Raw genomic sequence first — 22,123 nt, 5'->3', positions numbered from 1 at the left:
CCCTCTTTTCGAATTATATGCTAAAATTTTCTTGCACATTTTTTTTTACATTTTTATTAATATGGATTTTAATTTACAAATTTGTTTATCGAACTTTATCTGCAATACCGACATACTGCCGAATCCAAAAATCACAAAAATGTAATATATTACATCATAAGATTCTACAAAATAATTTATTACCGAAAAATATTATATTTTTATTTGTATCTTCATAATTTTGTGCAAAATACACTTGTTGTTTTTAAAGCTAAATTATTTTTGTCAACAAATTTTTTTCTCCCAAGTTTTTCGTAGGCCCCTGAATTTCGTAGGCCCTAGGCACGCGCCTAGTGTGCCAATAGGTTAATTCGGCCCTGATCACTAGTAGAGAATAAGTTACAATCAATATACCTAGGCAATAGCTCACTTTATTCAGTTACCAATTCCTAAATTGACTAACTATCATTTTCTCGCACAGTTTCCCTGATTAAATATAAATCAAAATGTTTTAGAGTAAGAAAAGAGTGTTTTTCTTTTGGTAGAAAGCTAACAATCTGTAATGATAGAAAAGCATTCTCAATTAAAGAAAATATTAATTTTTTATTCTAAATTCTTTTTTGTCCCGCAGTGGACTGATCGTTAAGACACGGTTTCCAGCAGATCAACGAAGTGTGTGGGTGGGTGACCACTTGGATCAGTCTGCGTAGGGACCGAGGGTGTTCGGTATTGCTCCTCGTTAAACTGTTCTACCGAAAAGTTCTCGACTTCGCGTTGTCAGGCTACCGAAGAGGGGGTGCCATCCTCTCTGCAGAGGATCAAAATTGTGATAGCATGTCTTCAGATCATCCTCAGGGATGTTTCCCAGACAGTCGCCAATAGCCCATTGTACAGCTCTAGTTCGACGTAAATGAACTACAACAACAACAACTAAGTTCTTTTTTCGCAAACTGTATCTTTTTTGTTTTTGTTCGCAATGACAGCACACTTTTCGTATCATTGTAGTGTCATCTAGTTTTCTGAGAAAGAACGACGAAAGAAAATTAACTAATTCAATGTATGCTTTTATAAAAATTTTAAAAACAAATTTTACAAAAAATTTTGAAATTTAACGCTATTTAATATGCAAGACTGTTCGGCAATCCTTAACATTATACAGGTATGGAGCTTTAGGTTCACCTTAACTCATTGCCTCTCCAGGGCAAACCTCTACACGTTTTCTTCTTTTAAGTTGCAAGTATAAAATCCATTTGGCACCCTAGTGATTGTAGTTGGAGCCCCAGAAATATCACAAAATTATCAAACAAAAATAATTCAAATTATGCAATTATTTTACAAATTTAAATTAGTAAGAAAGATCGAATGACAATGTAGTATATAAAATTAACAAGCGAAATGGAGGTCAAGCACATTATTGAATTTACCTCGCAAGGAAAAGAAACGAATGAAGCCTAATAAATTGTCAATTGAATGCTTTAGATTCTGTTTATTAAACACAAATAATAAATCAGGTTATAAACGCACGCATATAAGAAATACTACTCAAGGGAGTTTCAAAACATAATGATCACGTTGTGAGTCAAATGACTTCAAAATATACCGGAAACAGTAACCCGGAAGTATATGCAGTAAAGAGCTTGAAGCGCCCCCTAATTTAGAAAACACCATTCATAGGATATGGATGGTTAGTTCAATATAAATATAAACAACAATCTCGAGTTCTTGACCTGCTCTACTTCCTGTTAGAAAGTATACAGCTACTTACAACAGTTTATTCTACGAGGCGATATTTTCAAGGAGATAATTTCATTTTTAATAAAATAAATAAATTTTATAATTTCTGAGCTGAAATCTGCCGTAATTTATAAGATATCAATGATATTAAGTAATTCTGGTGAATTTGAAGTGAAATAGTGCTTTAGTTATTTAGTTTAGTAGCGATGCATTCCTAAAAAAGATGACATGATTGCTAGATTTAGATATAGGGTGGACCCATTCATACAACCATTTATTCATTCACAGATCGAAATTTTGACCTGACTCAGAGAACGATCGATCTCCAATCCAATACCCCCAGAGGTGTTGATTTGTTATGGGAACATGGAGAACTTTTGCAACTCGACAGATTTAACGTGCATCAGTCACTTTACTACACGGGGAGTCTTCGGCCGGCGGGGTTAGAACCCACGAACTCTTGGACATGGGCCCAGTGCCCTACCGATCAGGCTATCCCGGCCCTAAGTGTTTTATTACGATTGTTTTTTTTTCAAAAGAAAATTCTTACATATTGAAATGACCGATCTTCAACTGACGCTTCGTATAACGATTCTTCCTTTAAACATAAATAATAAATCAGTTAACAAATGGATGGGTGGTCTAATGTAAACAATAACAAGTGTCCCTAAACCGGAAGAAATTTAGAAAATTTCCGGTGTATCCCTTTGCTTATGTTATGACTACAAGGCGATGTGCGAGCAAGCCTAATATTCTATGCAGTTTTGTTATTGTAATTTGGGTTCATAACATAATTGTACCATTCATAAGAGCTTTCAGAAATGTATTGAATCTCAAAGGTCGTAAGGCCAAAAAAATTTTTGGAAAGTTAATATCTCATTGTGAATAATTCTTAAGGTTTGCCATGTTTTGTATTTTATCCCTTATATGGCTACATTTGAATAAAATGTCGCAAAAAATATCTTTAAAATATCTTTTTAAGATAGCCTAATTAGAAAATATTCTAATGATTATAATATTAATATGATAATGCTGAAGTTTAAAGGCTGAAAGAAAGAACTCGGTACATGTGAAATACTGCAAAAGATATGATGCAATAATATGATGGCGCGTTTTTTCAATCTGCGGCGTAAAAATATATCAGAAGCAGTAACCCGGAAGTCTTGAAAGAGCAATTTTACAACTAGCGCCACCACCCTTAGCTTAACACGATCACCCATCCATACACGTATACAAGAAATACTACTCAAGAGAGTCTTAAAACACAATAATCACGCTGTGAGCTAAATGGCTGCAAAACACACCAAAAACGGTAACCCGGAAGTATAGGCAGTCAGGAGCTTGCAGCGCTCCCTGGTGTAGAAAACATCATATGGAACTGAAGATTACATTGAACGTAGTTCTAAACGAAAGCATTGTGGAAATTTTGAAAACTATTTGTGACAATTAAATACGAAAAATATTAAGAAAAAGAGAATCAAAAAATATTGAAAAGAAGAGGAGAAAGAGGGTCAAAACATGGATCCGGTCTTCTCCCCAGATGGCGCATTCTAGCGTTGTGAGCGCAACCTTTTCATTCATAAGCTTCTCAACCATGGCCATAAGGCCATAAGCTTCTTTAATTGAAATAGAGAGCTATAAGCTTTAGAAAAGGGCTCGTTGCATTACTTGTTTGTTTATCAGATGCAAGTATTTTGAGCAAGAGAGGTTAATTTAAATTTCTTGTAAAGCGGATTTTATCTCAGCTTTTTAATTGCGTCTGTGCTCTGTTTCTGAAACAGAGCTGTTTGCTTTCAACGATAATAACCTCTCTTAAAGGCCAGTACTTTCTAATATAAAATTTAAGTTATTATCTTCGAAATGTGTCCACTATAAATAACTTTAATATCTTGCTAAAAGATTCATCATGATAAATACTTTTTGCTATTGGCTCAAGAACTAGTTTTAAGCTTCATAAGTTTCCATGAGAAATGCATTTTTATTTTGTTTATTAGGATGACAGAAGGGATATTAAATAGCCTTCATAATAGACTTCTAGTTTTATTTAAACTATGTATAGTGTTTTATTTGTATATTCTCATTACTTTTGCGCAATATTCTGCAAATGATGTAGATAGTTTGAAAAAAGAGAAAACAACCATGGAATCAATTTGTATCTTTTAAATAGAATTATCCTTAATTTAGGGGAATATTTCCATATTTGTACTTGTCTATGCAAATTGAAATTGCTCCGCTTTTATGGCAGGAATAACTTGCCCAATTTTGCAATGATTTTTATAGTTTCTCGCATGGAAAGTATTTCCGTATTGTGATCTGTAGCAGACTGAGCGCCAAGTTTTGGCAACTTCCAGGCAGTGGTCTGCGGAAAAAAAAGTCTCAAATGGGGACCAACTCAAAAGGTATAACTCAAGGTCCTTCCCAGATGAACCTTTACATGTTTTTTTTTATTAATATTTAAATTTACAAGTTTAAAATACATTGAGATGCTTTTTTCAATTTCTCTTGGCCCCTGCCCGAAAGTTGCAAAAATTTGACGTTTATTTTGCCACAAATAATACCAAAATCTTCTTCTCGCATGTTTTTGCCCTGTTGATACTTGCTAACTATTTTGGTACTGATACAAAATTCTCCCCATAGTATTTCATCAATATTTAGTAGTTTAAATGTGCAGTAATAAAAATCTTATAAAAGATGTTTATTCCACAATCTGAGATTCAGAGAAAATTTCTATTTATATATTTTAGGTGGGAAAAATTTATTTCTCTTTGAAAATAAATTTTTAAATAGATACAAAATCTTGTTATGTTTATTTAAAGATTATTTTTGTTTATAAACAGTATTATATATATATATATATATATATATATTTTCTTTAAAAAATATTTTCTACTTTCCTAATCTTTTTCTTCATGCATTTAATTGGTTATGCATTAACTATCAAACTGATTAACCATTTAACTGGTACATTTGGAACTAGTTAGTTTCCTTTTATAATTATTCTTTTATGGTCAAGTGTTTTGGATTTACTTTTATTGATGTAACTTATCTTCTTTCTTGTTGTTGAAGTTAGTTACAATCTTATCTTCATTGAAATCTACAAATCCATTATTCTGAATAAAATATTGAAAACTTATAATAAGAATGTAAAATGATTAAACATATAACTTAATGTATATATTGCAATATATTAGAGTAGGTAGCATAAAAAATATAACATGGTGCTAGTGTTTTTTAAAGGTGCTTTTTTCATTGGATGTTCTTAAAAAGTGCTTAATTTTCCCTTTTCGAAAATAAGATTTTTTGCTTTACCATGTCTATTTTTGCTGCTTATTATTCAAAAGCGTGCTTTTCACATTGTTCTATTCAACACTTTCACAATTCATTGAACCACAATCTATTTCGGTGTCCCGTTGGTCCACAGCGTATGAAAGTTCCAATCATTTTACATCTGCGTTCGGTGAGATTCTTGCACTCTCATATGCAACTCTGCTGCATTTTGCTCGATATTCTCAATTTTAGGCTTCATTTTCCACTCTCTGATATCAAACCAAAAAACCTCTTGATTTTTTTTATTTTTTATAATGGCTAACATAATCAAGAGAAGAGTTCTTTGTCAGAAACCGGTAACTTTATCATGATCATGTAAAGTCTTTGAAATCTATTTTACATTTTGTTAATGTATGTAGTGCTTGAAAATATTTTTTGTGTACTTGAAGAGTAGGTACTTATTTTTTGTTGAAAGATTTGGCTGCGCTACCTGGATAACCATCCAGTGATTTTGCTTGACTTTGTTAACTATGTGTCCTAAGATCCAAGGATTTCCAAATTACATACTAATTTTTAACTAAAAGTAAGGTCAGGGGGAGTAAAGTGGGTAGATGGAGGCTAGAGGAGATATTTCAAAAAATATATATTTTCTCCTTTTATGTTGAGATAGTTTGGTTGATATTTTTGGAGACATTTACTGGGATCCTGCAGCAGAATCGCGGCAACATCATTGTTGCAGAACGTTACAGAGCTCTTGCAGTAAGATTTTTCTTTTGGGATACCAACTGTACCAGTTTTGCACAAATGTTTTTTGCAGAGTTATTTATTTTTTAAAAATTGCCTTTCACATGCACCGAAGCAGGAAGAAACAGTTGTGATCCTTTGTAACCTTTCACCTCCATCGGACTTTGAAAGAAACTTTTTCCTCTCTGTGTAGGTATGCATTTAATTTTTTTTTAAATTGACATAATAATGACTTGCAAAATGCTGAGAAAAGAAGAGAACCTGTCAAAACTTTTTTTTCCTTTAGTATGTCTTACATGCTGCAGCCTGTAAACAGAATATCTGATATTTCTGTCTCTTCAATTTTAATCATTAAGATATTCAAGTTCAGCATGTTAAATTCAATCAGTATTGGTTACTTTCACCTATTGTTATTTTATTGTTCAGTGAAAACTTTTTAATTACAAAATTAAATCCACAACCATCAATCACAATCATTAACTTCTCAGTTCTAATTGAAACCAAAACTAACTATACCTTTCTTTATAGAATATAAAACGTTCATAATAATATCAGTGTATTGTTCTCCAAACATGTAACTCAAATTTCATTCTTTTTGATACCTAGCTCTAAAAATTCTGTATTTAACTGAATAGATAAAGAAGAAAAAAATTTCTAGGAAATAATGAGCAGTGGCTTTTTACCTTAAAAAGTATCTGTTAGAAATGTTGGCAATTGCTAACAAATTTCTTACATGTTATTTGGGTAAATATTAATAATCAGATATAAATTAACATAAATATATGTAAACTGGCAATCGAAAGATTCAATAAATTCCCATTGTGAGAATGTGTAATTTAAACTAAATAATCAAGAACCTGGTAAAGCCAACTTTACTTGTCTTATTTTAGCCAAATTTTGCTATGCTATTTAAATACCATAAAAACCATAATTATTTTCGTAGAATTTTGAATTTTTTTAAATTTGATATTTGTAATTTTTTCAACCTAGAAAAATAAGGATAATCACTAAATTTAGACTGTTTTATATTGTTGTTTAAATTTATTATAAATACTAAAAACAAAAACTTAAAGTATCCGGTGGGGTAAAGTGGGTTTAAAAAATAGGTTAATCACTAATTTTCTGTACTAATTTCTAAAACTAGTTTTAAGTAATGTGATATATTATCATCAATGCATAGCCTTGACTCTTACTTTTAAGTTAAAGCTGCATTTTTAGAAACAAGAATTCACCAAATTGAAGCTCTTCAGAGTGTTTTGAAATTTCAAGATTATGAAAAGCAGTATAAGATAACTTACAAGGCTTTGGAAAAGATTTATGAAGTATGTGTTTTTAATGTTTGATTTTTAAAAATTAAACTAAATTACATTCATCACTTTCATAATACACTGCTTATGTTTTTATTAATCCTTTAGGTATTTTATTATTTTCCTCTTTGAATTAAATACAGATTAGGTTATTTAAAATATGATGTGTAAACTGATTTGTGAAGAGTTGTTTATTCTATGTGCATAGTAAAGAAGAAAAAAAAAAGTCATATTTCTACTAAAAACTGTTTTAATAAACTAAAATGCATAAAAAAAAAATTATTGGTTAAAAATTGCATATTTTAGCTACTTATAATTATAATGAATAACAGCATTTGTTATTGTACTTTATTACTGTTCTGCATTGATGGTCTTGTGAACTGCTGGGAATTATTTTCGTATGATGTGATTCATATTGTGGTTAGATTTAATGAGATTCTATTTATAGCAATGAAATTTTTAAACAACGATTAGTCACATTGAAAACCCTACATAAAATTCTATTGTTAGGAGCATAACTTTGAAACAAGAAATTTTCATTAAAATTTTTTTTAAAAATTGTCGATAAAATATCCGCTGATGCCAAAAGTATTTCTCTTATTCCTCAACAGATACTGCTTTTGTCAGTACTGCAGTATGTTGAGTGTTAATAGTTTAAGTAATTATAAATAATGATTTAAAAAAAACTTCTTTAGATAAAGATTTATATACATATCTTTTACTTTACTAAATATAAGTGTTCCAATTTTGAATTTCTCTTTTTTGACTTACATGATTATGCATGATGTATCAAAACTTTACTCATAGCCTAAAAAATGTCGATGGTAAAATCTCTGTTATTTTATTTTTCCAATGTTGGCAGGTATGCACTATTAACCCATCTTTATTTAATTACAGATATAGTGGTTTGTTATTTATAACTGATTGGAATATTTATTATTTCCAATATAGTTAATATTAAGAATTATTAGATAATATATATTTGTATATATATATAAGCAAGTAACAAACCATTGAACAGTGATATAATGTAAGCTATCTCCTAAACTGTAATTATACAACTAATTTGTCACATAACCGATTGAGGCAAATCTTCGCACTATTAAAAACTTACATAACTGATAAATGTATTAGATTTTCAATATGAGCTGATAACCATTAACTAAATATTACAATCATAATTACAAGTTACATTATTGTATTATGTCATTGCATACTATAACTTTATTACAGATGTATTTATATACGAAAAATAACCGGAAAACTTAATTGAGCAAAATTTTGAAATTTTATAAAAGAAAGTATTGAATAATAGTTTTTTTTATTTCTATTTCTACAAAAGAATAATTGAAACATTAAAAAATATACAGTACTGATAAGGGTAAAATAAGGATTCATCCTTCCAATCTTTTGTCATTTGTTTTTATTAAATTAGATTAGAAATAAAAAATGATTTTACTTATTTCACTTTGTATGTGCACTTTTAAGGTCAAAATTATCATTTGTTCAAATGAATTAAGTATAAAAAATAATTTTTTATTTGTGAAGATTTTGAACATCAGAGGAACCTCCTTTTGTTGATTTGCAGATTTTGACCAGTTCTGAAATTTAAAAGAAGAAGCTTTTTCTTTTTTTGGGGGGTGGGGGGAGTTGCAAGTTCTACACAGATCCGAGTTATGCTTAAAAAAATAGGAAACAAATCCTGAAATTACCTAAATCCCTAGACTATCATTATAAATGTATTTGATTGTATATTTATGTGCTTGAAACAAGTTTACACTTATTTGTAATGTTCATAACAAAGTTCAGAAATGTAAATAAATTATTTAATTCTCTGTTCTTTATAAACATTCTAGCACTTTAAAAATGCTATGAAAGTTATCTATTAAGTACTTATGAGATTTTGACGTACAAGAATATATGTAATCCTGCATTTCGGTCATTTTTATGTTCTTTATTATAGGTTAACTTAAGTGTTCTGTTAATAAAGTGTAAACCAAAACATTCTAAGTTTTTTTTTTTAATTAATGATTTAATTTTCACACTCTAAAATGAACTTTCAGTAGTTCAAGGAGTAAAATAGAATTCAAAGAAGTCTTTTATTTGAATCTTTAGGTATTTAATATTATGTTAAATTATTACACATTTAAAACAATTTACAATAAAAAAAAGTTTGATTTCAGCTTTATGAAATAATTTTCAAGAATTTTGTAAAAGATTTTTTGTTTAATACTTGTTATGTTCCTAATAACAAATTTTTAAAAAGATTTTTTTTGCATGTAAATAGTAATTTTGGGCCATTCTCTGTCAAATCATTTAGCCTAATTACAATTTGTCGCCTAAGGTCAGTAGATTTTTATGGAACTTGGTTAGTGTGTGATTTTTTTAAAAAATAATTTAAGCATTTTTAATCAGCTTTTGATTTATTAAGGAAACTGAAGAAATTTTTACATAATTTTACTTTTGATCTTACCTCTAAAACTCTTTTTTTTTTAAACCCGGAATAATAATATATATGTGTGTGTATATATATATACACATGCATACAGAAATTAGTTTATTCTGCTATAATTAAAAATATTTTCAAATTTTGAAAGGTTATAGCATCAAGTAAAGTTATTGTAGAGAACTCAAACTACATTCCTGGATTTGCTTTACCAGTAAACATATCTGTATATGAAGGTAATATTTTTATTTTGAATTTTTTTTTTTTTTTTATTCCTCTTGAAGTTTAATTTCATTGTATTGAATCCCATTTAGCTTTAGGCAAAATAATTGATAACACTGCTATGTTTGGAGAATTTCGATTGAAATTACCGGATATCACAGAGAGAATAATGGATAACCATCAGGATTGGCATATTCTAATGAAATGGGCAATTGGATTCTCAAATTCAACTGGCGTTTTTGATAACAAGACTGTGAAAATGATAAATTTGGTATGTTCTATTGTAATAAGTCTTCATTTTTATATTTTCTTGTAGGGGAACACTAAATAAAAGTTTATCCAATGATTACATAGTTTACTTAAAACCAAGTGTATTCACTTCATGGCATAACTATCGTAAAGGTGGGACTCATATTCCTAATGGCCTAGTTTCTTAAGACCGAGCATCTTTGCTTGGCTTAAACCTTTTGCTAGGGCTCCATGTCAATGTTGGGGAAAATGGTTTGTTAGGACCTCGCCTTTGAGCTTGAGCTGGTCGCCAATGAATTCAAAAGAGGTCTTAAAAGAGGTAGGCAATGAATTAGAGTAATAAAAGGAAACTCTATCATCAGATGAAAGATGGGGAACAGAAAGGTACTTTCTAAGAGGAGAGGATCAAAAAAGAATGGTGTTACCTTCATAATATTGGGAACATGATGAAAATTGAAGTAACAGATACAAAAAATTTTTAAAAAATTGCATTCAGAATATTAACATAGAAATGAACAAGTATAAGAGAGAAAAATTAAAGTTTTAAGGAAACAAGAATAATGAAGAAAAAAAAATCAATAAATACAATTTTTCAGAATCTTTATTCAAAAATCCATGTTAACATTAAGTACAACTGTTTTTTGGAATAGAAAGTTTGGCAAACGTAAAAATTTTACATTTTTGTACATTGTATACTATGCTCTTAATGCAATAATTTTAATTGAAAAAAACTGCAAATATGTCTTTGAAAAATATAAAGAATTCAAATTTCACAACAAATTTTTTAAATAAACTCCCCAGTTGCAGAATGTTAGAGTTACTGCAGAAAGATTTTTTGTTTAGGCAGCAAAAAAAAGTTTGTTTCTCTTTTCTGCAGAATTTTTTGAACAATGTTTTTTTTTTCCTGCAGAATTATTTTCAAAAGATGCCTTTCCAGCTTGTCAGAGGGGGAAGAAATGCTTGTGATTTTTCTATTTTTCGTTGAAAATGAAAATATTACATTATGCTTGACTTGAGCTAGAATTTTAAATTGATAATATAAAAAGTAATTCTAAAAGTGTGAAAATGTAAAAAAAAAAAAAAAAAAATAGTATGCTCTAGTAATGTTCTATTATTTTTTTAAAGAGTACCTAACATATTTTTTTTTTTTTTTTTTTTTTTTTTTTTTTTTTTTTTTTTGTATTTTAATAATATATGAATGTGAGTGATGATTTTGTTAAAAATTCAGTTTTGTAGTAAAAGAATTATTAAATCATTGCGGATACATTTGCCTTTCCTTTTTTATTTGGTTGAAATAAAATCAATTAAATATTTTAATATATTATGTGCATGAAAATTTTAAATCACGTATTGAGTTTTCACTTTTTAGCTCACAACTCGCTGATTACATCGTAAATATATGTAGTGTTTTGATAATTTTTCGGTAATTGTTATGAATTTTCATTTGATTATTTACTTTTGATGTCTTCCATTGCTCAGTTATTACTACTGATATTCTCAGGATTTACTTCATTAGTACTGATATCATAACAAAATGATAAGTTCGAATTGTGCATTTGATTAGTTTACTTTTAATGTGATGATATTCGACTTTTCAGCAGTTATTGCTACCAATTTCCAAGGGTTTTTTAAAAATTTCAGTGTTTGTCATTTCATATTATTTTGAAGAGTGAAATTTGAATCGCACATTTAAATACCTAGTCACTTATTGATATGCTGAATTTACATCATTTGTTAATTTAACACTACTGAGCAATTTTGCCGAAATTAAGATACATGTAAGTACAAAGTTGTAGAAACTGGCTTCTCTTGTGAGGTAAACACTTTTTCACAAGCATGTTAATGTCCCATTGAACATCTGACATGAAACTTTTATGATGTTCTCCCCTGCGAAGATTAACAATGAGCATAGATTTTTCTGATTTGTTATGATTATCAATGTTTCCAACACTAATGTCTATCTACCAGTGGAGCACTGAACATGATTCATTGGAAGAAGCCTATTGTCTGCATTCTCTCGTGCTTAAACAAGCTTTTAGTGTCTGTTTCGATTTAAATGAAACTCAATAATTATTGTATGTAAACAGTGCTCAATATCCACCAAAACCTGAATATAAAGCTTTAAAAAAGATGAATAGTTAACCAAGTCTTGTAAAAGAAAAAAAAAAAAGAAAAAAACATAAATTTCTACAAAACATGTGCTGCATTTTGTTATAAAGTATTTTTCTGACAAATAATAAATTTTTGTTACTTATGATTAGTTGACAAACATCATAAGTCACAATTGTTAAAATGATTTGCCAAGCTTTATATGTTTAAATATTGCATAAATTCAGGTGATTTTTTTTAAAAAAATTTACCATTCAAATTTGGAATGACTGCTATCAACAATTAAATGCAAATAATTCTATAATTCTAATATCTATATTAAAGCAATAATAATCTAGCTTACTTTAACTTATACACTATATCCAATACCATATTTATTTTGATAATTTTGTTAATTTGCTATAAATCCTTAACTTAAAAACTTTATCTTTTACAGCTTTGCCAAGAAATGAATTTGATTCCCAGAGAAGACAATTTTATCAATCCATATAGAAAATATAATTCAAAGGTAAATTATAGTTTGAACAAAAATTATTTTGGTTTATAATATAGTTCTTTCAGCTTTAGCCAATAGAACTAATGGTAAACATAAAACTATTAGCTATTTCCGAAATTATCTGCTAAAACAGGGTTTCCAAAATCCTCAAAAGCTCTTTTTGTTTCAAGGGTTTTAAAAGTCCTTAATTTCCAGTATCACTAGTTGATTGAAACAATTTTTTAGTCTTACAAAAATGGTTGAAACAAAAAGTCTGTCTTTCTTCACCTAGAATGAGACTCTGAATGGAAGGTAGCACATATTTAGAGACAAAAAAGGGTGTGTGTAATGGGGGGCTATAGGCAAGGAGAAGTAAGCATGCCCTTGCTGTGGATGTTTTATTAATATGTTCTTTTTTGTATGCCTAGAATGAGACCCTTCGTGGAAAGTAGAGCATTCTGAGAGAGATTATGGTGAAGGAGAGTGGGATACTGACTTCTTTTGGTCTTTTCTAAGGTACTTAAGTTCTGAGGTACCTACATTGACCATCAAAATTGACAGAGTTTAAGAAATTCAATTCTAATGGTAGTGCACATGCTTATAGAAAAAAAGTGAAAGAGAAATTTTTGAACTCCAGTCCATGAAGGAAACAGCTTTTTCTAAAAACTTGAAGAATTAAATAAATGTGTATGATATTTCAAAGTGTAATAAGTAACTGTACATTTTTAAGAAGCAGTAACATTTTTTGAAATTCCCTATTGTATTAAAAAATAAAAAGTTCTGTAATAAATACAACTATATGAGAACTTGCAATATGATGAAAAATTTTTTTTAGTAAGTTAAATAATTGGCACTGTCACTGTGGGTTTTTGTATATTTGATATTAAATAATTATTACACTATTTTTAATGTCCTTAATTTTTTCAAAAATTGTCCTGAAAACTCCTTAATTTTTGCTTTGAGGAAACAGTGAGAACCTTGTAAAATTATAGTTGCAAGTGTTTCATAGTTTCTAAAATGTTGGCTCCCCTTGTCGATTTTAAGAGTTTTAGGGTGTGCTAGGGATTTTTAGAAGATTCTTAACAGACTATAGATAAAATTGATATTTAGCACACATTAAATTCAAAGAATTATTTACATTTCTAATTCAGTACATATTAATTGTTTTTAAATCTATTATATAATTTTAATTATTTGCATATTTTGAAAAAATAAAGTGTACTTTTTAATCATAATGAGAAAATATGAGTATAATACCCACTTTACAATTTTGCTGTTGAACTTATATATGAATTTGAAACTTCTGTAGTTTCCCAAGACTCATGTTCTTTAACTTAATTAAAAATGCAGTTTTTGTTTTTCTTTTCTCTCTCTTGTTTTTTTTTTTTTTTTTAAATATTTATCTCTAACTTAATTTATTAGTTTAATTTATGTAATTTCTCCTTTGTTTAACAATTCAAAATTCATGATCTACTTGTTGTTAACTTGTAAAATAAATACAACTCTGATTTGATTTTGAAATATGTCTCACTTAGTATTCGCTGTAAAAAACATCGGCTAAGCTTTGCATACTGAAATGGTCAAATTCATAAACATCACTTATTTCAAATTTTTCTTTTTTATAATAAATAATAAATATTTTTTTATAAGCAAATGCTTACAAAAAAAAATTTAATCAAAGTTATTTTTATCAAATATTGTATTAAAAACATTTCTAATTTAAGTACATCTGTCATAATGCATATTTTCAATAATTTAAAGGCAAGATTATGTAAGTATATCATAACAAAAATATGAAAAGATTCAAATTGGGATAAAAGAATTTTATCAATTATTATTATGATTGGTGTTTTTTTTCTTCTTTTGGCAAGGGAACAGTAAACATTTTTTGACTTGCGAAATAGACAGGTTTCAGAAAACGTTCGGAACCCATGATCGAAAACTTTTATGGACAGACCTTGTTTATATTTGAATATATAGATTGTAATATAAACAATGTTCATGAAAAGTTTCATAAACCTTCATTAAAACAGAATTTATATATTCTGTTATAAAACAAGGTCTTGATTTCCATTCTAGAGTATAATGAGATCTGACATTGAATAATGTTTTTAAATTGATTTTCATGTATAAAGGTTGACTTCAAATATGATGATTAATTTGTGCAAACTCAGACATAAAATAACTTTTTTGGCAAATTTAGATTCTTCACCATCAAAATATGAGGGTTAACTGCAATTGGAAAAATATAGTCCCAATAATTTAATTAGAGGAATTGTTGAAAGTTAAGGTCAATTAACGTTTTATCTTTTTACAAATTTTGCAATATTTTGAGATAGAGGTTTACCATTGTGTGCAAAGAGTTTTGCTGACAATTTCTTTGAAAACTCAGCCCAAATTGTTAAGCTTGGTCACCCAGAGATGATTTGAAACACATTATTTTTCAAGATGATTTATTTTGTATTTAATTTTTATTGTTGAAAATTTTTTCTACAATTTGATCATTTTTCAAACGTTATATTACAGAATTTTAGTGAGTATCTAAATTTGTGCAATCTATGATATACAGTACAGAACCCGTTATCTGGAAATCAGAAAAACAAAAAACCGGAATGAAATTCGATAAAATTTCCCGCCTTTTTTTTAAGAAATGTTTTTTTCCTCATAAGATTTTAGGGTTTTTCTTTCTTTTTTGAAAGATGTTTACCTTACCATCATTTTGGAAATAATCATTAGTGTATTCTTTCATCGTTTTTTCTTCTTTTTAAGATTATTTCCAAAAAAAAATTATTTTTTTGGTTGGGTTTAACAAAAAAAAACGGCTTTTTGTAGCGATTCAGAAAACCGGAAAAATCAGTTATCCGGAATAGCGATGGTCCCGATCGTTCCGAATAATCGGTTCCTTACTGTATTAATAACTTAAATAACTTTGTATTTATCTGAAATCATGTGAATATGCTTTTAAATGAAAAAAAAGGTTTTGACCTATCACTAAGAAATATAATTACAATAAAAACTTAATAAAACAAGTACAAGTATTACAAAGAAAGTGCTATTATGACAAATTTCCAAGTCACCATCAAAGTTATAATATTAAAAACACCAAAATTGTATGTTTATAATGATTTAAAAATTAAGATTGTTTCTTTTTATATTTTAACCCCTTATTTTTCCCCCACAATGTGTGTGTGACCACTATCTAAGCAGGGCCGTAACTAGGCCTGGACAGTCAGAGTGTTGCTCCTAGGCCCTGGTGGTCAAGGCGCCCCAAATAAGGGAAATACATTTCTGCAAAATTAGGGTAATTTAAAATATATTCTATCTTATCTTTTTTATTTTTAATTAAAATAAAAGTGTTAAGAAACAACTGCTAAAAAGAATTTTTTTAGTTTGTAGTCATAAGTTTGGATTTCTTTTCCCTTGAAATAGAAGGAAAAGAGAAGATTCTTTCTTCCCTCTGAAGAGCAATAACGATGAGCAGGGAGGGGTGTAAGGAATAAAGGCATTCTGTTGATTGTATATATTACTTCTGCCTGTTGTAGTTGATAGTTGTTTCATCAATGATCTATGAGTCTGACCACTAAAAATGAATACTAAGTATTATTTACACTTGCAAATGTTGTGCCTTCTCTTTGAATCATTCCCTCTCCTTTGAAATCTTTCCTGGAAAACCATTCAATGGCCCATTGACCATTATCTGTGCAATATCATTTCTGGTTTTTCCAAAAAATAAATATTTCCATTCCTGAGAAAAAAAACTTTTTCTTGAAGGAAAACACGGAGGCTGCTTGTCATTCTGTCCCTATCCTTGCAAATTTAGCATTGTACCTAATTTCTGTCAGTTCGATCCGCACAGCGGTGTTTCGTTTTGCACAAAAAAGTCCAATTTAATATTGAATCCAAGCTTTGAACATAGATATGAATTTGTTCTTATGTCTTTGTTACATAATTTCAAGGTAAATTTACAGTTATCAAAATTAAATATATTAAATTTTGTCAATTTTAATCTTTTTGAAATAAATTATTAGTATTTATTATGTTTTACAGGAAGAAAAAGAAATTAGCAATCATTTAATGAACGTTTCAATAACAATTGAAACGTAAGTTATATGGTTGTTAATCAATTTTGTGATAATAATGGCTTATTGATTTTCCGCTTCTAAAAATTGATTTTCCGCTTCTAAAATTTAATATCCTAATTTGTGTTAATATATTTTGTTAATATTTTTGGTATTATTTATCTTTTTCTGCAGTGTATCTAAAATGTGTCAAATGTGAATATGAATCAAAATTAAAAATTCTAAATATATTTTGTGTAAAACAACTTCTTTTTTGCAAAATCAATATTACTCCGTATGCATCTAAGTTATTTAATATTAAAACATTTCAGAATTGTTTAACTAATTAGTTTTTTTTTTAATGTCTAAATTTATTCTGATTTTACTATTTCTCAAATTTTTTCTGCTTTCATTAATGCCCATATCTTTTATTGTGTTTCGTATGTGACAAGCTGAAACAAAATTAAAAATCTTGAAGCTGCTCCATACATAAAATACTATTAAGTTTTGCAGTTAGTGTTGATCTTCATATTCCAAAATTTAATGAGCGATTTGATTATATTATATATCATTAAACAGATTTTGAAATGATTAAATTTTTTTACATAAAATTGACCAAATTAGTGTTAGTTTCTATGGAGCTGATGGACTGTGGAGCCCATGGTTGCGAGTTCGAATCCCGCTCAGGGCATGGATGTTTCTTTCTCTCTGTGTGTTCTATGTCCTTTCTTTTGTGTGAAAGTAACACACCCTATAAACAGACTTGTGGTTGTATATTGAGGGCGACGCTACTCCACCTCTGTGACTTAGCCATAGGTGCTCACTGGGTAACGATATAGCAATTCTGGCATTTCTGAGGCCAATGGGAAATAGACCCAAGTGCCTGCCATTAGCCAAAAAAAATATTTTTTTTTAATGTTTAATGTTGATATACTTAATTTGTATTCTGATGGTATAAATTATTATTGTAGTTTTGTTATTAAATGTGCCATTAATTTAGGTAAATTTTTCTGTTCCTCTGTTATCTATTCAGTTTTCTATTACTCCCTGTATGTTTAAATACGTCTAGTTTAATTAAATTTTTTTTTAAAAATCAAAACGTTCCGTTTAAATTATTTGTGATTTTCAATTTCAAAAATTTAATTAATTTAATATGTAATTTTTAACATTTTAAAATTGTAAAACTGATTATTTGCAATGGCTTTGTGGTCAAAGCACTGAGTTGTCATTGTGAAGTGCAGGCTTATTGAAGTCCAGTGTCTATATTAATTAAATTCAGATTTTTTACCAATTGTTTCCCTCAAGTTTTTATTACTGTATGTTTAAATTCATGAAGTTAAAACAAGGCTAAATTATTTTGAGAAAAAGAACATAAATATTCATTGAGCTCCTCAATAGTGCTTAAAGAATAATTTCCAATTAATGTTTTGCTTTAGATAAAATTAAAAATAAAGTGTTTTGAGAACTTAAGTTCTTTAATGTAGTTAAGTTCTAAAATATGGGTACGTCGTTCTTTAATGTAGTTAAGTTCTAAAATATGGGTACGTCATTCTTTACTGTAGTTGAGTTCTAAAATATGGGTACGTCCAGATACATTTGAGTGATGATAATTAAATTTTAATACAAAAGTCTATTGTTTTTAAAATAATAAAAAATAGGTTACGCTGAAACTATATATCACCAGGCATGAATACCTTTTCAAACGATTAAAAGGAAAATCTCAAGGACAGCTAAATTTGTTCACATTAATATAATAAGAAATATGTTTTGATTTACAAAAAACTTGCACATGAAAAACAAATTTTAGGTTACAAAATCTGCCTAAATTTATCAAAAGACATAATCTTTAGAGTCATAAAAAATCTTAATATCTTACAACACTAGTAAAAAAAATGTCCTAATGATGAAATGTGCGAAAATAAATTTTTCGTATTTAGAGTACACACTTATGTAAAAATTATTATGATATTAAATGATATTGGATTATAGAGAATATTAAATTTATTATAATATTTTTAATTAACTATTATTTTTCTTTTCAAAACAATTTCTAATTAATATTTAAACTAAAAGAGCCCGTCCAAAAATTTATGCCCAGGGGTCTCGAGTGACAAAATTACGACACTGCAGTTAAGTTTCACATTTCTGCCTTTCATAAAATACAGAGTTATGTAATTCAGTCCACAATACTTAGGCAAAAGCAGTCTACTTTTGATAAGTATTTTAAAGGAAGATGATTTTTCAAAATAGAAGAAAAAGAAGTAAATATGTCTGTTCCATTATTTAGTATTTTCATTGCTATTTTAACAGTTAATATGTTAAGGGAGCTAATCATGACAAGCTCGCTATAATGACTATTTCATCTGCTATTATGAATTGTCATTTTAATGGTCTTGTACTGCAACCTGACTTAACACTTTTTTTTCATAAAGACAATACTTTTCAAATCAAGACAAATTGGTACTCTAGCTGGGAATAAGTTAACTCTATCAAAATTCAATTTTCATAATATTTGGGTTTGATTCTTTAATTTAAATCTCTTAATTTTATATTTATTGTTTAAAAACGGCCATTCAAATATTAGATAAGTACCTAATGGGGAAAGGATTTGCCTTTAAGAGACAAAAGACCCTATATCTTCAAAACATTCTTACATAACATTTAAACAACCCCTAAATATCTCAATAACTATCATATATTTCTGTGTTATTGTAGCATCATATATATATATGTATATACATACATTGATATACATACATATGCATACATTGATTCATTAATGTGAATAAATAGTTTTTAATATCTTTTAATTCTAGGTTGCGAAAGAAGAGATTACAGTTGCACCAAAACAAAAAAAAATGAAAAACAAAAAAGGACCACGGATGACTAAATTGAAGTCTGAACTTTAAGCGAGCTTCCCAATTATCTAAAGAATGAAAAACAAATGTTTTTTAATAAAAATATGCAATTGATGAATGGCTGTGTGTCAAACTATTTTTTTAATCTATTACTGAAATCCTTTTAACTCAAATTCGAAGGTACTACTGTGATCAAAAAGTATTCGAAATGATGCCATAAATTAAGAGGCACAGTGAAAATTTATTTCACTTTCTTCAAAATAATGTTGTTTTTTTAAATGCACTTTTGCAAAAGTTTCATTTAATCATAAAAACATTCATTTTTGTCAATACCCTTAAAAGATTGTATTGATTTTTTTTTCTAATTCACTTCTGTCAATGTTTTATTGAATTAATTTTCATTTCTTAAATACCTAAACATCACAAACAAAAAATCATTATTGTGGATGCCCTCCAAATATTTTAATAAATATTCTTTTATGAAATTAATTTATTGAAAATAGTCATGAAGAAAAGCTCTTTATGCAGTGCATTGCAACCTTAAATGTTTTTTTTTTTTTTTTTAATTGCTCCACAGTAACCAAATGATGTAGGAACTTGATTAATGATGTCTCTTGTTTAACCCAGATCAACAAGTATCAGTTCTTAGACCTCATTGATATCTTTCAGAGACCTTCAATAAATTATGAAAGAAAACAAGTATCTTTGAACACCAGAAAATCGAGCAATAAGCTTGTAACGATTACTTTTGTTAATATTTTTAATAAGTGCATAAAGTCTCGTAAGCTTGGAGTAAATAATTACGGAAACATTGATATTTTTTAATAAGAAATAAATTTTTTTGTCTTCCGTTTTATCATTAAAACGTAAGAGATATTCAATGAAATTAAAAAAAAAAATTTAGTAATTTAAGATTAATCACAAAATTGTTGATTTAAAAAACTCCGCAAGTTACGAGTATTTAAGCTAGCTCTTTTATACTGCACATGCACTGAAAATTTTTTTCATAATTTTGTAGTAAATTGTATTTTGCAACTAATAAATTTTTTTTTATTTGAATACCTTACAAAAGTTTCAAGCAATTTTCTAAGTAGTTTTTGCACTTTTTTAAAAGAAACTCAAAACGATCAAGAGTTTTTCACAAATTTTATTTTTTATCAAGACACAAAATTTAATAATACCATACAATAATCGTCAGGAAATTAAACTTTGATGTTATAGAGAAAGAAGGCATACTTTTATGGGGGGGTAATCCCCCACAATGAAGGTCTCATTTTTAATAAATCTTGTTTAATAGTTCCTGAGGAAATTTGTGGATAACCCCTTATCGTTTTGAGCTCTCTTTTAAAAAGTATAAAAGCTACTTAGAAAAGAGCTTGAAACATTTAAAATATTCAAATAAAGCTTTTATTAGTTGCTAAATAAGATTCCCTACAAAATTATTAAAATAAATTATTTAAATTTCTTTCGCGCATGTGCAGTATAAAAGAACTAGCATAAATACTTGTATCTTGCACAATTTTGTAATTAATTTTAAATTTCGCCAAAAATTTTTTTTAGTTCCATTGAATATTTATTAAGTTATAGCAGAAAACGTAAGGTGAAAAAATTATTTTTTTATAAAAATGTCTATTTCCTCCATAAATATTTATTCCAGGTTTACAAAACTTTATGCAGTTATCAAAAATAACTAAAGTAATCGATACAAGTTTTTTGCCTGATTTTCTGGCATAGGTGTTCAAAAATACTTGTTTTCTTTTGTAATTTATTGTAGGTCTTGCGAACCTCAGAAAGCTTTAAATCTTATTGCTAAGTATAAAAAATCGCATGAACTAAACATCTCTAAAGTTACAAAATAATCTTTTTAAGTATTTATCAAGAAATTTTTTTAAAAAATTCAAAAACTAAAAGTGTCTACTCTTCCATTATTGCAGGGTAGTGTGTTTTCAAAAATGGATTAAATACATTATATTGGATAAATTCTTTTTGATCACAGGAATGATTACACACACTTAACAATATGTAGTTTTTTGAGACAATATATTATGTTACTCTACCTATTCAATGTTTTACATTTGTAATAAAATCAAGATTGTTTATTGCAATCAACTGAACACAATCCAGATAATAAACTTGGAAATTTTCTTAAAAATTATTAGTTTAACTTAGCTTAAAAAGCTTATCAGTACATCTGTTATTTTGAACATTTAAGAAAATTTTTTTTTTCCATAAACTTCTTGAAAATCTTTTGTTTTCAATAAATAAGTTTGTCATTGCCCATAGATGTTTCAATTTACTTCTAGTACCCTACCGCAAGCTCCCTGAAATGAAGTTCCATCTGGAAATGTCATGTGAATCGGGAAATTTTTTTCAGAATCACAGACCCTGTGAAAACTCCAGTCAAGACACTCAACTATTTTTTCCCCAGCAAGTTTCAAATGCCAAAAGATCTTATTCGTATAAGGAATAATGATTGTTGATGTCTAAATACAATAAAATGCTGATGATTTAAAGCTTTTCCTATTGCACAAAAGATACAAGATAATAAAATTATTAAAAAAAACTAATGGCCCGATATATGTAACTTTTAATTAGATATATGAATGAGAATTATTTTGCTTTCTCAAGTACACAAAAGTTTTTGTAAATTGAAAAACCAGTACCAAAGAAATATA

The 22,123-nt window shown here is 28.1% G+C and overlaps 1 protein-coding gene across 2 annotated transcripts; it reads left to right on the top strand.

Annotated features, from left to right (window-relative positions):
* The first annotated feature begins 3,283 nt into the window (after window positions 1-3,283).
* On the top strand, window positions 3,284-19,566 carry LOC107443703 (coiled-coil domain-containing protein 134). 2 transcript variants are annotated; one of them, XM_016057656.4, is made up of 6 exons: window positions 3,284-3,865; window positions 6,925-7,046; window positions 9,629-9,713; window positions 9,792-9,970; window positions 12,494-12,565; window positions 19,407-19,566. In XM_016057656.4, the coding sequence occupies exons 1-6, from the start codon at window positions 3,709-3,711 to the stop codon at window positions 19,497-19,499; spliced, it is 708 nt and encodes a 235-aa protein (XP_015913142.1). In that variant the 5' UTR covers window positions 3,284-3,708; the 3' UTR covers window positions 19,500-19,566. The 2 variants fall into 2 exon arrangements, with proteins under 2 accessions (XP_015913142.1, XP_042901837.1); XM_043045903.2 differs by lacking the exon at window positions 19,407-19,566 and adding an exon at window positions 12,961-14,045.
* Window positions 19,567-22,123: the final 2,557 nt, after the last annotated feature.

The sequence above is a fragment of the Parasteatoda tepidariorum genome, chromosome X2 (assembly GCF_043381705.1).
Source record: "Parasteatoda tepidariorum isolate YZ-2023 chromosome X2, CAS_Ptep_4.0, whole genome shotgun sequence".
NCBI lineage: Eukaryota > Metazoa > Arthropoda > Arachnida > Araneae > Theridiidae > Parasteatoda > Parasteatoda tepidariorum.
Note: the sequence above shows the minus strand (reverse complement) of the source record. Positions and strands in the feature narration are given on the sequence as shown.

Coding starts and splice junctions, on each gene's coding strand:
- LOC107443703 (XM_016057656.4), top strand. CDS start 3,709: ATGACAGAAGGGATATTAAATAGCCTTCATAATAGACTTCTAGTTTTA. Junction 3,866..6,924: donor AACAACCATGGAATCAATTT/GTATCTTTTAAA, acceptor CTTACTTTTAAG/TTAAAGCTGCATTTTTAGAA. Junction 7,047..9,628: donor CTTTGGAAAAGATTTATGAA/GTATGTGTTTTT, acceptor AAATTTTGAAAG/GTTATAGCATCAAGTAAAGT.